Source organism: Leptonychotes weddellii, unplaced genomic scaffold (genome assembly GCF_054177405.1).
Source record: "Leptonychotes weddellii isolate Sample4059 unplaced genomic scaffold, ASM5417740v2 HiC_scaffold_3558, whole genome shotgun sequence".
NCBI classification, from domain to species: domain Eukaryota; kingdom Metazoa; phylum Chordata; class Mammalia; order Carnivora; family Phocidae; genus Leptonychotes; species Leptonychotes weddellii.
In genome coordinates this window covers 1-12,450 of record NW_027956901.1, presented here as the reverse complement: position 1 = coordinate 12,450, position 12,450 = coordinate 1, and the positions used below count along the sequence as shown (strand labels likewise).

At 38.9% G+C, this 12,450-nt stretch overlaps 1 protein-coding gene across 1 annotated transcript; it reads right to left on the bottom strand.

Annotated features, from left to right (window-relative positions):
- Positions 1-9,598: 9,598 nt before the first annotated feature.
- LOC145719247 (acyl-CoA wax alcohol acyltransferase 1-like) lies at positions 9,599-10,999 on the bottom strand (the record flags this gene model as incomplete). Its single annotated transcript, XM_081810741.1, has 2 exons — positions 9,599-10,629; positions 10,800-10,999. Coding segments are annotated over 2 exons (355 nt in total), but the record flags the coding sequence as incomplete, so codon positions are not given.
- Between the last annotated feature and the right edge of the window lie 1,451 nt (positions 11,000-12,450).

Here is a 12,450-nt window from a genome sequence, read left to right as displayed (position 1 = left end):
CATCAAAAACTAATGATGTATTGTATGGTGACTAACATAACATAATAAAATTAAAAAAAAAAACACCCAGGGGTGCCTGGGTGGCTCAGTGGGTTAAGCATCTGCCTTCTGCTCAGGTCATGATCCCAGGGTCCTGGAATCAGGTCCCGCATTGCGCTCCTTGCTCAGCGGAGAGTCCGCTTCTCCATTTGCCCCTCCCCTACCTCTCATGTGCGCGCGCACGCACGTGCTCTCTCTCCCTCTCTCTCAAATAAATAAAATCTTTAAAACAAAACAAAACAAAAAACACTTATTTTGTTGAGCCACCACAAAAGGGTTTCTGTTACATGCAGTCAAATGCAGTCCTAACTGATATACTCTACCTCAAAAGGGAAAGGTTTGCAGGAAAAATATTTTAATTTTTATTAGGAGAATAAGGAAAAGTCTTTCTTCTGATTTGAAAAACAATGGGATTTCCTGCAAAATGAAAGTACTTTTCTTTTCTTGATCTGTATCTGCCTATGGTGGAGAGCAAGATATCTAGGAGAGCAGGAAATATAAGCTAACTCCTGCCCCCTGATAAAATGAGATCAAGATATTAGCTTTTGTTTACTAGAGCAGTGTCTCCTAAAATGTGTCATAGCACAGTAGGTTTTTGAGATGTACCTCAGGGAAAAAGAAAAGAAAAAAAACCTGTTCTTGGTCAACAAGTTTGATAGATATTGAATATAGAACCCCTTCCTCTTAGTAATTCACAGTAGGCATTATGATGTTACAAGCTCTGGATAAATCCTGTAGTAAAAAAAATAGGCTTAACATTTTTTGACCCAACCCCTTAATAAGCTATTTTTTAATTGAAGTATAGTTGACATACAATATTATATTAGTTTCAGGTGTACAACATAGTGATTCAATAATTCTCTATATTATGCGATGCTCACCACAATAGATGTGGTTACCATCTGTCACTATACAAAATTGTTGACTATATTCCCTATGCTGTACTTTTTATCCTTTTAACTTATTTATTTTATAACTGAAAATTTGTACCTCTTAATCCCCTTCACCTGTTTCACCTATTCCTCATCCCTCCTGGCAACCACAAGTTTGTTCTCTGTATTTGTTTGTTCATTTCTTTTGTTTTTTTTGTTGTTGTTTTTTAGAATCCACATATAAGTGAAATCATATAGTATTTGTCTTACTCTGTCTGACTTATTTTACTTAACATAATATACTTTAGGCCCATCCAGACTGTCACAAATGGCAAGATTTCACTCTTGTTTATGGCTGAGTAATGTCCCATTGTATATATACCACCTCTTCATCCTTCCGTCTATCAATGGACACTTAGGTTGCTTCCATATCTTGGCTATTGTAAATAATGCTGCAATAAACATAGGGAGGCATGTATCGTTTCTAATTAGAGTTTTTGTTTTCTTTGGGTAAATACCCAGTAGTGGAATTACTGGGTTATATAATATTTCTATTTTTAATCTTTCAAGGAACCACCATACTGTTTTCCATAGTGGCTGCACCAATTGACCTTCCCACCAACTGCACAAGGGTTCCCTTTTCCCCACACCCTTGCCAACACTTTTTTTTCCTTTGAGTATAGTTGACATGCAATGTTACATTAGCTTCAAGTGTACAATATTTCTTGTCTTTTTGATACTAGCCATTCTGACTTGTGTGAGGTGATATCTCTTTGTGGGTTTGATTTGTATTTCCCTGATGATGAGTGATGTTGAGCACTTTTCTTGTGTCTGTTGGCCATCTGTATGTCTTCTTTGGAAAAATGTCTATTCAGGTCTTCTGCCCATTTTTATTTTTATTTTATTTTTTTAAGATTTTATTTATTTGAGGGAGGGGGGAAGAGAGAGAGAGAGAGAGAGAGAGAGCACAAACTGGAGGGAGGAGCAAAGGGGGAGGGAGAAGCAGACTCCCCACTGAGCAGGGAGCCTGATTCGGGACTCCATCCCAGGACCCTGGGATCATGACCTGAGCTGAAGGCAGACACTTAACCGACTGAGCCACCCAGGCACCCTTCTGCCCATTTGTTTTTTCAGAATTTTTAAATTTATTTATATGACAGAGAGAGAGAGAGAGCACAAACAGGTGGAGTAGCAGGCAGAGGGAGAGGGAGAAGCAGGTTCCCCACTGAGCAAGGAGCCAGATGTGGGACTCTATCCCAGGATCCTGGGAACATGACCTGAGGCGAAGGCAGTCGCTTGACCAACTGAGTCACCCAAGCGTCCCCCTTCTGCCCATTTTTAAATTGGATTTTTTGTTTTTTTTTGTTGTTGAGTTATATGAGTTCTTTATATATTTTAGATATTAACCCCTTATTGGATATATCATTTGCCAATATCTTTTCCCATTCACTTGGTTGACTTTTCATTTTGTTGATAGTTTCCTTTGCTGTGCAGCTTTTTTGTTTGATGCAGTCCTATTTGTTTATTTTTGCTTTTGTTTCCCTTGCTTGAGGAGACAAATCCAGAAAAATGTTGCTAAGGCCATTGTGCAAGAGATTACTGCCTATGTTTTCTTCTAGGAGTTTTGTGCTTTTAGGTTTTACATTTAGTTCTTTAATCCATTTGAGTTTATTTTTGTGTATGGTGTAAGGAAGTGGTGGTCCAGTTTCATTCTTTTGCATGTAGCTGCCTGGCTTTCCCAACACCCTTTATTGAAGAGACTGTCTTTTCCCCCCATTGTATATTCTTGCCTCTTATGTCATAGGTTAATTGACCATATAAGTGTGGATTTATTTCTGGGCTCTCTATCTTGTTCCATTGATCTATGTGTCTATTTTTTCTGCCAGTAGCGTACTGTTTTTTTTTTTTTAAAGATTTTATTTATTTATTTGACAGAGACAGAGATAGCGAGAGCAGGAACACAAGCAGCGGGAGTGGGAGAGGGAGAAGCAGGCTTCCCGCCAAGCAGGGAACCCGATGTGGGGCTCGATCCCAGGAGCCTGGGATCATGACCTGAGCTGAAGGCAGACACTTAACGACTGAGCCACCCAGGCACCCAGTAGCGTACTGTTTTGATTGCTACGGGTTTGTAGTAGCTCTTGACATCTGGGATTGTGATACCTCCAGCTTTGTTCTTCTTTCTCAAAATTGTTTTGGCTATTCAGGATCTTTTGTGGTTCCATACAAATTTTAGGATTATTTGTTTTAGTTCTGTGAAAAATACTATTGGTATTTTGGTAGGGATTGCATTGAACCCGTGGATTGCTTCGGATAGTATGGACACTTGAGCAATATTAATTTTTCCAATCCATGTGCATGGTACATCTTTTCATTTGTGACATCTTCAATTTCTTTCATCAATGTCTTATAGTTTTCAGAGTGCAGGTCTTTCATTTACTTGACTAAATTTTTTCCTAGGTATTTTCTTTGTGGTGCACTTGTAAATGGGGTTGTTTTCTTAACTTCTCTTTCTGCTACTTCATTATTAGTGTATAGAAATGCAGGTAATTTTTGCATATTAATTTTGTATCCTGCAACTTTACTGAATTAATTTTTTTTAAAGATTTTATTTTATTTATTTGACAGAGAGAGAGAGAGACAGCTAGAGAGGGAACAGTGTGGGAGTGGGAGACGGAGAAGCAGGCTCCCGGCCGAGCAGGGAGCCCGATGCGGGGCTCGATCCTAGGACCCTGGGATCATGACCTGAGCCGAAGGCAGACGCTTAACGACTGAGCCACCCAGGCGCCCCCTGAATTAATTTTTTAGTACTAATAGTTTTTTGGTGGAGTCTTTCAGGTTTTCTATATATAATATCATGTAATATCATGTCATCTGCAAATAATGACAGTTTTACTTCTTCCTTTCTGATTTGGATGCTTTTTATTTCTTTTCTTCCTCTGTTTGCTGTGGCTAAGATTTTCAATACTGTATTGCATAAAAGTGACATGAGTGGACATCTTTATCTTGTTCCTGAACTTAGAGAAAACGTTTTCAATATTTTCCCATTGAGTATGATGTTGGCTGTGGTTTTTTCATATACGGCCTTTATTATGTTGAACTATGTTCCCTGTAGACCTGCTCTTTTGAGAGCTTTTACTATAAATGAATGCTGAATTTTGTCAAATGCTTTTTCTGCATCTACTGAAATGGTCATATGGTTTTTCTTGTTCATTTTGTTAATGTGGTATATCATGCTGATTGATTTGCAGATATTAAACCATCCCTGGAATAAATGCCACTTTATCATGGTACATGATCCATTTCATGTGTTGTTGAATTCAGTTTGCTAATATTTTGTTGAGGAGTTTTGCATCTAAGTTCGCCAGGGATATTGGCTTGTAGTTTTTTTCTTTGTAGTGTCTTTGTCTGATTTGGGTATCAGGGTAATGATCATAATAGGATGAAGTTTGAAGTTTTCCTTCCTCTTTATTTTTTGGAATAGTTTGAGAAGGATAGGTATTAACTCTTCTTTAAATGTTTGGTAGAATTCACCTGTGAAGCCATCTGGTCCTGGAATGTTTGTTGGGAGGTTGTTTTATTACCAATTCAATTTCATTACTAATAAGCAGTCTGTTCAGATTTTCTTTTTCTTCCTGATACAGTCTTGGAAGACTGTATGTTTCTAGAAATTTATCCATTTCTTCTAGGTTGTCCAATTTCTTGACATATAATTTTTGATAGTAGTCTCTTATAATCCTTTGTATTTCTATGATGTCAGTTGTTACTTCTCCTTTATTTCTTTTTAAAAAAGTTTTAATTTTAATTCTAGTTAGTTAACAGTGTTATAGTAGTTTCAGGTGTACAATATTTCAACAATTCCATATATCACCTGGTGCTCATCACGACAAGTGTACTCCTTAATCCCCATCACCTATTTAATCCATCCCCCCACCTGCCTCTCCTCCGGTAACCATCAGTTTGTTCTCTATAGTTAAGTCTGTTTCTTGGTTTGCTTCTCTCTTTTTTCCCCCCACATATTCATCTGTTCTGTTTCTTAAATTCCATATATGAGTGAAATCATATGGTATTTGTCTTTCTCTGACTGACTTTTTTTTCACTTAGCATTATACTCTCTAACTTCATCCACGTCCTTGCAAATGGCAAGATTTCATTCTTTTTATGGCTGAATAATATTCCATTGTATATATATACCACTTCTTCTTTATCCATCCATCAATGGACACTTGGGCTGCCATAATTTGGTTATGGTAAATAGTGCTGCTATAAACATAGGGGTGCATATATCCCTTTGATTTAAGTGCTTTTGTATTCTTTCAGTAAATACCCAGTAGTGCAATTGCTGGATCATAAAGTAGTTCTATTTTTAACTTTTTGAGGAACCTCCATACTGTTTTCCACACTGGCTGCACCAGTTTGCATTCCTGCCAACAACCTTTGATGTGTGACGAATACATTCCAGAGCATGTACCGTGAGACCAACAGTTCATGAGGGTTCCTTTTTCTCCACATCCTCACTAACACTTGTTTCTTGTGTTTTTGATTTTAGCCATTCTGACAAGTGTGTTATCTCATTGTAGTTTTAGTTTGCGTTTCCCTGATGATGAGTGATGTTGAATATCTTTTCATGTGTCTGTTGTCCATCTGTATGTCTTCTTTGGAGAAATGTCTGCTCATGTCTTCTGCCCATTTTGTAATTGGATTATTTGTTTTTTGGGTGTTAGGCTGTATAAGTTCTTTATATATTTTGGATACTAACCCTTTATCAGGTATGTCATTTGCAACTATCTTCTCCCATTCCGTAGGTTGCTTTTTAGTTTTGTTGATTGTTTCCTTCACTGTGCAGAAGCTTTTTATTTTGATGTGGTAGCAATAGTTTATTTTTGCTTTTAGTTCCCTTGCCTCAGGAGACATATCTAGAAAAATGTTGCTACGGCCAGTGTCAGAGAAATTACTGCCTGTGCTCTCTTCTTCTATATTCATTATTTATTTCTAATTTTACTGTACTGAGTCTTGTGACTATAGTACGTGGAATTTCTGCCTTTTATATTAAGAGCATTTTGAATTCAAATACTGAATAGTAGTTGTGAAAGATTCATGTGCACTTGAAAAGAAAGTGTAATTCCTGTCCTAATCATTAAGTTCTTATCACTTGACAGTCTAGTCTACATTATTTATTGTATTAGTCAGCTCCATACTTTTTAAAAATTAGCTTTTTGTTTACTTGATTTGTCATATTCTAACAGCCGAGTGTTGAAGTCTCCAATCACACGATATGACCTTTGATGTATGAGGAATTCCAAAGCACATACTGTGAGACCATATGATTTTCATCCATAAATGCAGAGAAAGGATTACTGAAAATTTCCTCCTTTACACCCTTAATGGGGTTAACCATAAATAAAGACTGACAAAATCGAGTTCTCATTAGGAGAGCCAACAAAGCGCTATGGAAGAATGGAGCAAGGGGTTATTAAATTTTCCTGGTGAAGGCTTCACTAAGGTGATATTTGATGTGGACTTAAAACATGAATACGCTTTGCCATGTAGAGAGAACATGTGCAAAGGCAAAGAAAGGTGAAATTATTCAGAAAACATGAAGTAGTCCAGTGTACTACTTTAGACCATGATAGGGAGTGATTGGAAATTCATAGGGGTCAGAGTGTGAAGGGTCTTTGTTGAACTTCATGATGGACCTATTATATGTATGGGGAAGCATTGAACTCTCTGACAGGAAGTACGGATCTTCCCTCTATGGGGCAGTGCTCTGGATATCACTCAAGTACTCTGCTCACTTTCTGCCTCCATGATTACCTCTGAAGGTCCCTGTACATTTGGCCCACTAGGGTCACCAGCCTGGCCACTCTTTGTAAATGTCCCTTGCTTGCCCTCACATTCCATGATCAAGTCTTACTGATTAGTTCCTTTGATGATCAGCTCATACAAAGTTATTGTGACATCCAGAGTGAGGAGCAAAACCTTAGAGTATTAGAGTATCTCAAAAATATTCAGGGAGGGAGGAGGAGAGATAGGGAGAACAAGAGATTGCATTGTGGTGTAGAGGTTGAGGGTGAAGAGAAAAGATATGGGGGAAATGAATTTTCTAGAAGGAGCATGTGGCTGATGCTAATAAGAAAGCAAAGGCTTTTTTTTTTTTTTTTAACTCTTTTAGGTATAGCCTCATTCCCATGTGTGTCCTTGAGATTCTTTTCTGAAAAAAATCTGCTGCAGTTTGCTCTTCCTGGACAAACCAAACAGGTGAGAACAATTCAAATCCAAGCCCCCCCTTTATTCAGTTACCTTTTCATTATCTCATGAGGTTTTGACCCATCCAATCAACCCCAGTGACTCCTACCATGACTTCTCCCAATCTGATAGGCTCCCAAATCAGATCAGCCACTTTCTCTATATTACCAGCAGCCTTCTCTGCCATGCCAAGGGGTTTGAACTTTATCTTGTAGACCAGCATTTGCAAAACTGTATTTAGAGAAACACTAAATGTTCCATGTGATGGTAATAAGTGTTATTTGAAACAAGGGTTCCATTGTCAGGTAAGTTTGGGAAATACTAAATACTCCTTCCTGGATAGTCACAAAGCCCATTAGTGTAGTGAAGATTCTGAAAATATTTCAGTAAATACATCTGTCTAATTTTGTTTAATCCAGCATCTCCCACAGTTATTTAACCACATAATCATTTTTTCTGTGCAATATTTATTAACATCTATGGAACATTAATGTTACCCAGAACATAATTCAGGATATGCTGGTATTTCAAAGTAGAGGACTAACAAGTCAGATTTAAGCATTAGTAAGAGCACTCTGGCACCAGTGTGATGAATGGATTGATTAGAGAGGACTCTAGCAGAAGAAGTGGCAATTGTCTAGGAATGTTGGTGAGGGCTTTGACAAGGTTGTGACAGTGGAGAAGGGAAGAGGACACACTGGATTAATATTGAGGTGGTAGAATTAACAGGATTTGGTGATAAAAAGTCAGATTGGGAGGGGGAAGATGTTTCATCTGCTACCGGTATGTTGATGTTAAAATGTTTGTTAGAGATTGGTAAGTTGGATATATTGGTTTTGAGGGAAATCACTTATGAGAGAAATCTGGGTTAGAAATGGATATTTGAGACTGAAACAGTATAAAGTGAGAATAGAGTGGGCCCCACCAAAACTGAATATTTAAGAGGTATGAAATAAGAAAAGTAAAAAAGGCTAATCTAAAATTTCCCCCCTTTTTCACTTTATTGAGATATAACTGATGTATAACAGTGTGTAAGTTTAAGGTGCAACATGATGATTTGATATACATATATTGCAAAATGATTACAGTAAGGTTAGTTAAGACATCCATCACCTCACATAATTACAATTTCTTGTGGTGAGAACACTTAAGATCTACTTTCTTAGCAATTTTCAAGTATTTCAAGCATTATTATTAATTATAGTCATCAAATTGTACAGTAGATCCCAGAAATTATTCATATTATAATTGGAAATTTGTACCCATTGGCATTGGCCAACATCTCCCCATTTCCCCTATTTCCTAGCCCCTGACAATCACCATTCTATACACTGTTTTTATGAGTTTGGCACTTTTTTTTTCTTTTAGATTTCACATGTAACTGAGATCATACAGTTTTTGTCTTTCTCTGCCTGACTTATTTCACTTAGCATAATGCCCTCAAGGTCCATCCATGTTGCTGCAGATCGCAGGATTTCCTTCTTTTGAATGATGAATATTATTCCATTATATTCCACATCTTATTTATGCATTCATCCGTCAATGGACACTTAGGTTGTTTCCATGTCTTGGCTATTGTGAATAATGTTGCAAAGAATATGGGGGCGCAGATATCTCTTTGAAATAATGATTTCATTTCCTATGGATACCCACATGTGGGATTGCTGGATCATATGGTAGTTCTATTTTCAATTTTTTGAGGAACCTCCATCTGTTTTCCGTAGTGGCTGCACCAGTTTACATTACCACCATTAGTGCATGAGGATTTGCTTTTCTCCACATCCTTGCCAACACTTATCTTTTGTCTTTTTGGTAGTAGTCATTCTAACAGGCATGAGGTAATATCTCACTGTGGTTTTAATTTTTCATTTCCCTGATGATTAGTGAAGTTGAGCATCTTTTTATGTACCTGTTGGCCATTTGGATGTTTCTTTGGAAAAATGTCTATTTAAGTCCTCTGCCCACTTTAAAATCAGATTTTTTGCTATTGAGTTGAATGAGTTTTTAAATGGTCTTTTTAACTTTTGTTCTTTTGCTAAGTGTTGTTGTTTTTTTTTTTTAGTATAGTTGAAACATAATATTATGTTAGTTTCAGGTGTATACCTTTGCTGTGTTTCTAAGTGTGTCTTTTGTTGGTTGCCTTGTGAAGGAAGAGACATCTATGTTTTTATTTACTCTTTTAAAATTCTCAGAATACAGCTTTAAGAAAACTTTTAAGCAGAACTTAGTAAGACTTTAAAATATGGATATAAAGCGAATTTCCCATAGTAGACTCAGGATGGCAGCAAATACCTTGGGGTTATGGTGTGAGAGGACCATCGTGACAAAATGACCTATGTGAAATGCCTCTGCCAACTGAAAAGTAATCTTAAAGTTGTGTTTGACTTATGTAAAAGGCATGATTGTTAGGTTAGTGTTGTGGAGATAAGGGAAGCCTTTATATTTGGAGGCAGCAGATTACCACACAAAAACCCATACATGAGTGTTATCCATAGCAGCCCAAAAGTGGAAGGAGCCCAAAAGTCCATCAACTGGTGAATGAACGAAAACTGTTGTGTATATGTGCAACGCAATATTATTCAGCCATAAAAGGAACGAAGTACTGGTACATGCTACAACATGGATGAGCCTTGAAAACGTGCTAAGACAAAGAAGCCAGTCCTGAAAAAACCACATAGTCTATTATTCCATTTATATGAAATGTCCAGAAATGGCAAATGCATAGAAATGGAAAGGAAATTAGTGTTTGCTAGTGGCTGGGAGAGATGACGGAATGGGGAGTGACTGCTACTGTGTACTGGCTTTCTTATTTAGGGTGCCGAACAATGTTCTAAAATTAGTGATAGTGGTTGCACAACTCTGTGAATATACTAAGTACTACTGAATTTTACACTTTAAACAGGTTAGACTTATGGTATGCAAAAAAAAGGTCTCAATTAAAAAATGCATTATGACAAAATAGCAACAGCAACCACCAGAGTGGTGGCTACTTGGGCTGTTTGGCTATCACTTGAGTCCTTCAGGACCTGGGGGGTTGGGCTTAGGGAGGAAAGCCAGTAGGGAGCAAGGAAGGAAGCATGTCTGTGCCTAGGGTGCCCATGGCTGGGCCTGAGGGGCCTCAGGATGCCCCCTTTTTGTGGAGTGACTGAGTGAAGCTTCTTAGGACAGCAACTATGAGGGCTTTGTGGCAAGGAAGGAATTCCTAATGTCCTCCCCTACCACACATAGCCTTCCCTTATCTCCTTTTCTCCCCCTCTTGGTTAGCAGCAAATGAGTCTCCTCTTCAAGGTACATGCTCTTGGGCACGCAAGCCCATTCAGTCACAGGAAAATCAGCTTTTGGGTCTCTGAGCAGCCACACTGCGTCTTATGCTGGTCAAACAGTTTGCACAGGGCATCCATATAGAGTGCATGGTATTTGTCCACCATTTCCTGGCTTGGTTTTTCAATTTTGGGCAGTGGCAGAGGCTCCCCAACTGGAGATGGGAAAAGAGAAGGGACAAGTGTTAGAATCTTCTCTTCCTTTAACCTCCTTCTTCCCTGGGCCGGATTCTCTCACTTGCCAAGTCAACTCCCAGATTCTCCCTCTCTGAGGTTGAGGTCAGGAAAGAGCTGAGGTGGACTTGGGGCTGAAAGCAGCACTCACCCACAGTGACGATAGGCAGCGAGTATGGCAGGAGCCCATAGGAGCCTTGGCAGAAACCTCTTCCATAGAAGACACAAAAATAGAAACCAAAGATTCTGCGGAAGGAGCTCTGGAACTTGTACATCCAGCTGTCCTTATGGAATTGCACCTGATCATATACCTCAGTTTCTCCAAAAGTGAAGGTGGGGACCAGATGAGCCCTGAAGGAAAATCCCGATTTATTTCTCAAACACAGGCTAGGATGAGAACCACTCAGGAAGAACATTTGTTCCTGGCCAGGCTCCCAGCTATATAAAATCCCTGCAACATAAAGCATTTCTTCTTGCACTAAACAGGGCTCCCATATTTACTGTCTCTTGTCTTGAAATGTTCAAATCTAGTGAGAATGCTATCTCTGGGCCAGGATCACAAGGGCAAGATATGGGGGTATAGGGAAGGAAGAGGGTTTTGGGCAGAGATCCCCAGAAACTTATATCATGGTAAAGAAAAGCTTCCAGGAATTGTCATGCAGGGAAATATCTGACTCTGTTTCTACTAGTAGGAAGCATAGAGATGATGATAATATTGCACAGATGCATATATTTTGATATGCCCATCACCCACGGGACTATGCATAAGGTATTCTGTCCCTTGAGATTAGAGAAGAGATAATTTGTGTCCCTCTTGGACCATAGGTAGAGAATCAGGCTCCTGAAGTCTTCCTGTGAGAGAAGAGTAAAGAGAACATGGCCTCTCTTATACAAATCTTTGTGAGTTACTAGTAATTTCTCTGCACTTTGATATATGTTACCTTACTGGATCCTCACAGCAGAGACAGTGTGGGGCACAGTGGAAGGTGGTGGTATTTTCTTTATCTTACAGATCCAGAAGTCCAGGTTCTGAAGGGGCAAGTTCACTCAGGCAGTCAGTGAATGGCATGACCTGGGCTAGAACCCAGGATTCCTTCCTCCCAGCTCAGAACTCTCTCCCCTACATTATGCTCCAACCTGATGAACAGGCCACTCAGGCAAGGTCCTTAGGTGAACTACTTTTCTATGAGTCAGAAATAGGACAATTATTTCTGTGTTCAGTGGGCTGGCCTCCTGACCTTATGGTGCACCCCACAGTTCCAGCCTTGGGCACCTGCCCTTTACCTTCCATCTTTATCCCTCAGTTAGAGTGGCTAATAATTATCTACCACTTACTGTGTGCCAGACACATTTGGTGTTTTATGTGGATGACTTCATTTAATAATCAAGTCAAAAAATGGGCAGAAGACATGAACAGACACTTCTCTGAAGAAGACATACAAATGGCTAACAGACACATGAAAAAATGTTCATCATCATTAGCCATCAGGGAAATTCGAATCAAAACCACATTGAGATACCACCTTACACCAGTTAGAATGGCAAAAATTGATAAGGCAAGAAACAACAAATGTTGGGGAGGTTGTGGAGAAAGGGGAACCCTCTTACACTGTTGGTGGGAATGCAAGTTGGTACAGCCACTTTGGAAAACAGTGTGGAGGTGCCTCAAAAATTTAAAAATAGAGCTACCCTATGACCCAGCAATTGCACTCCTGGGTGTTTACCCCAAAGACACAGATGTAGTGAAAAGAAGGGCCACATGCACCCCAACGTTCATAGCAGCAATGTCTGCAATAGCCAAA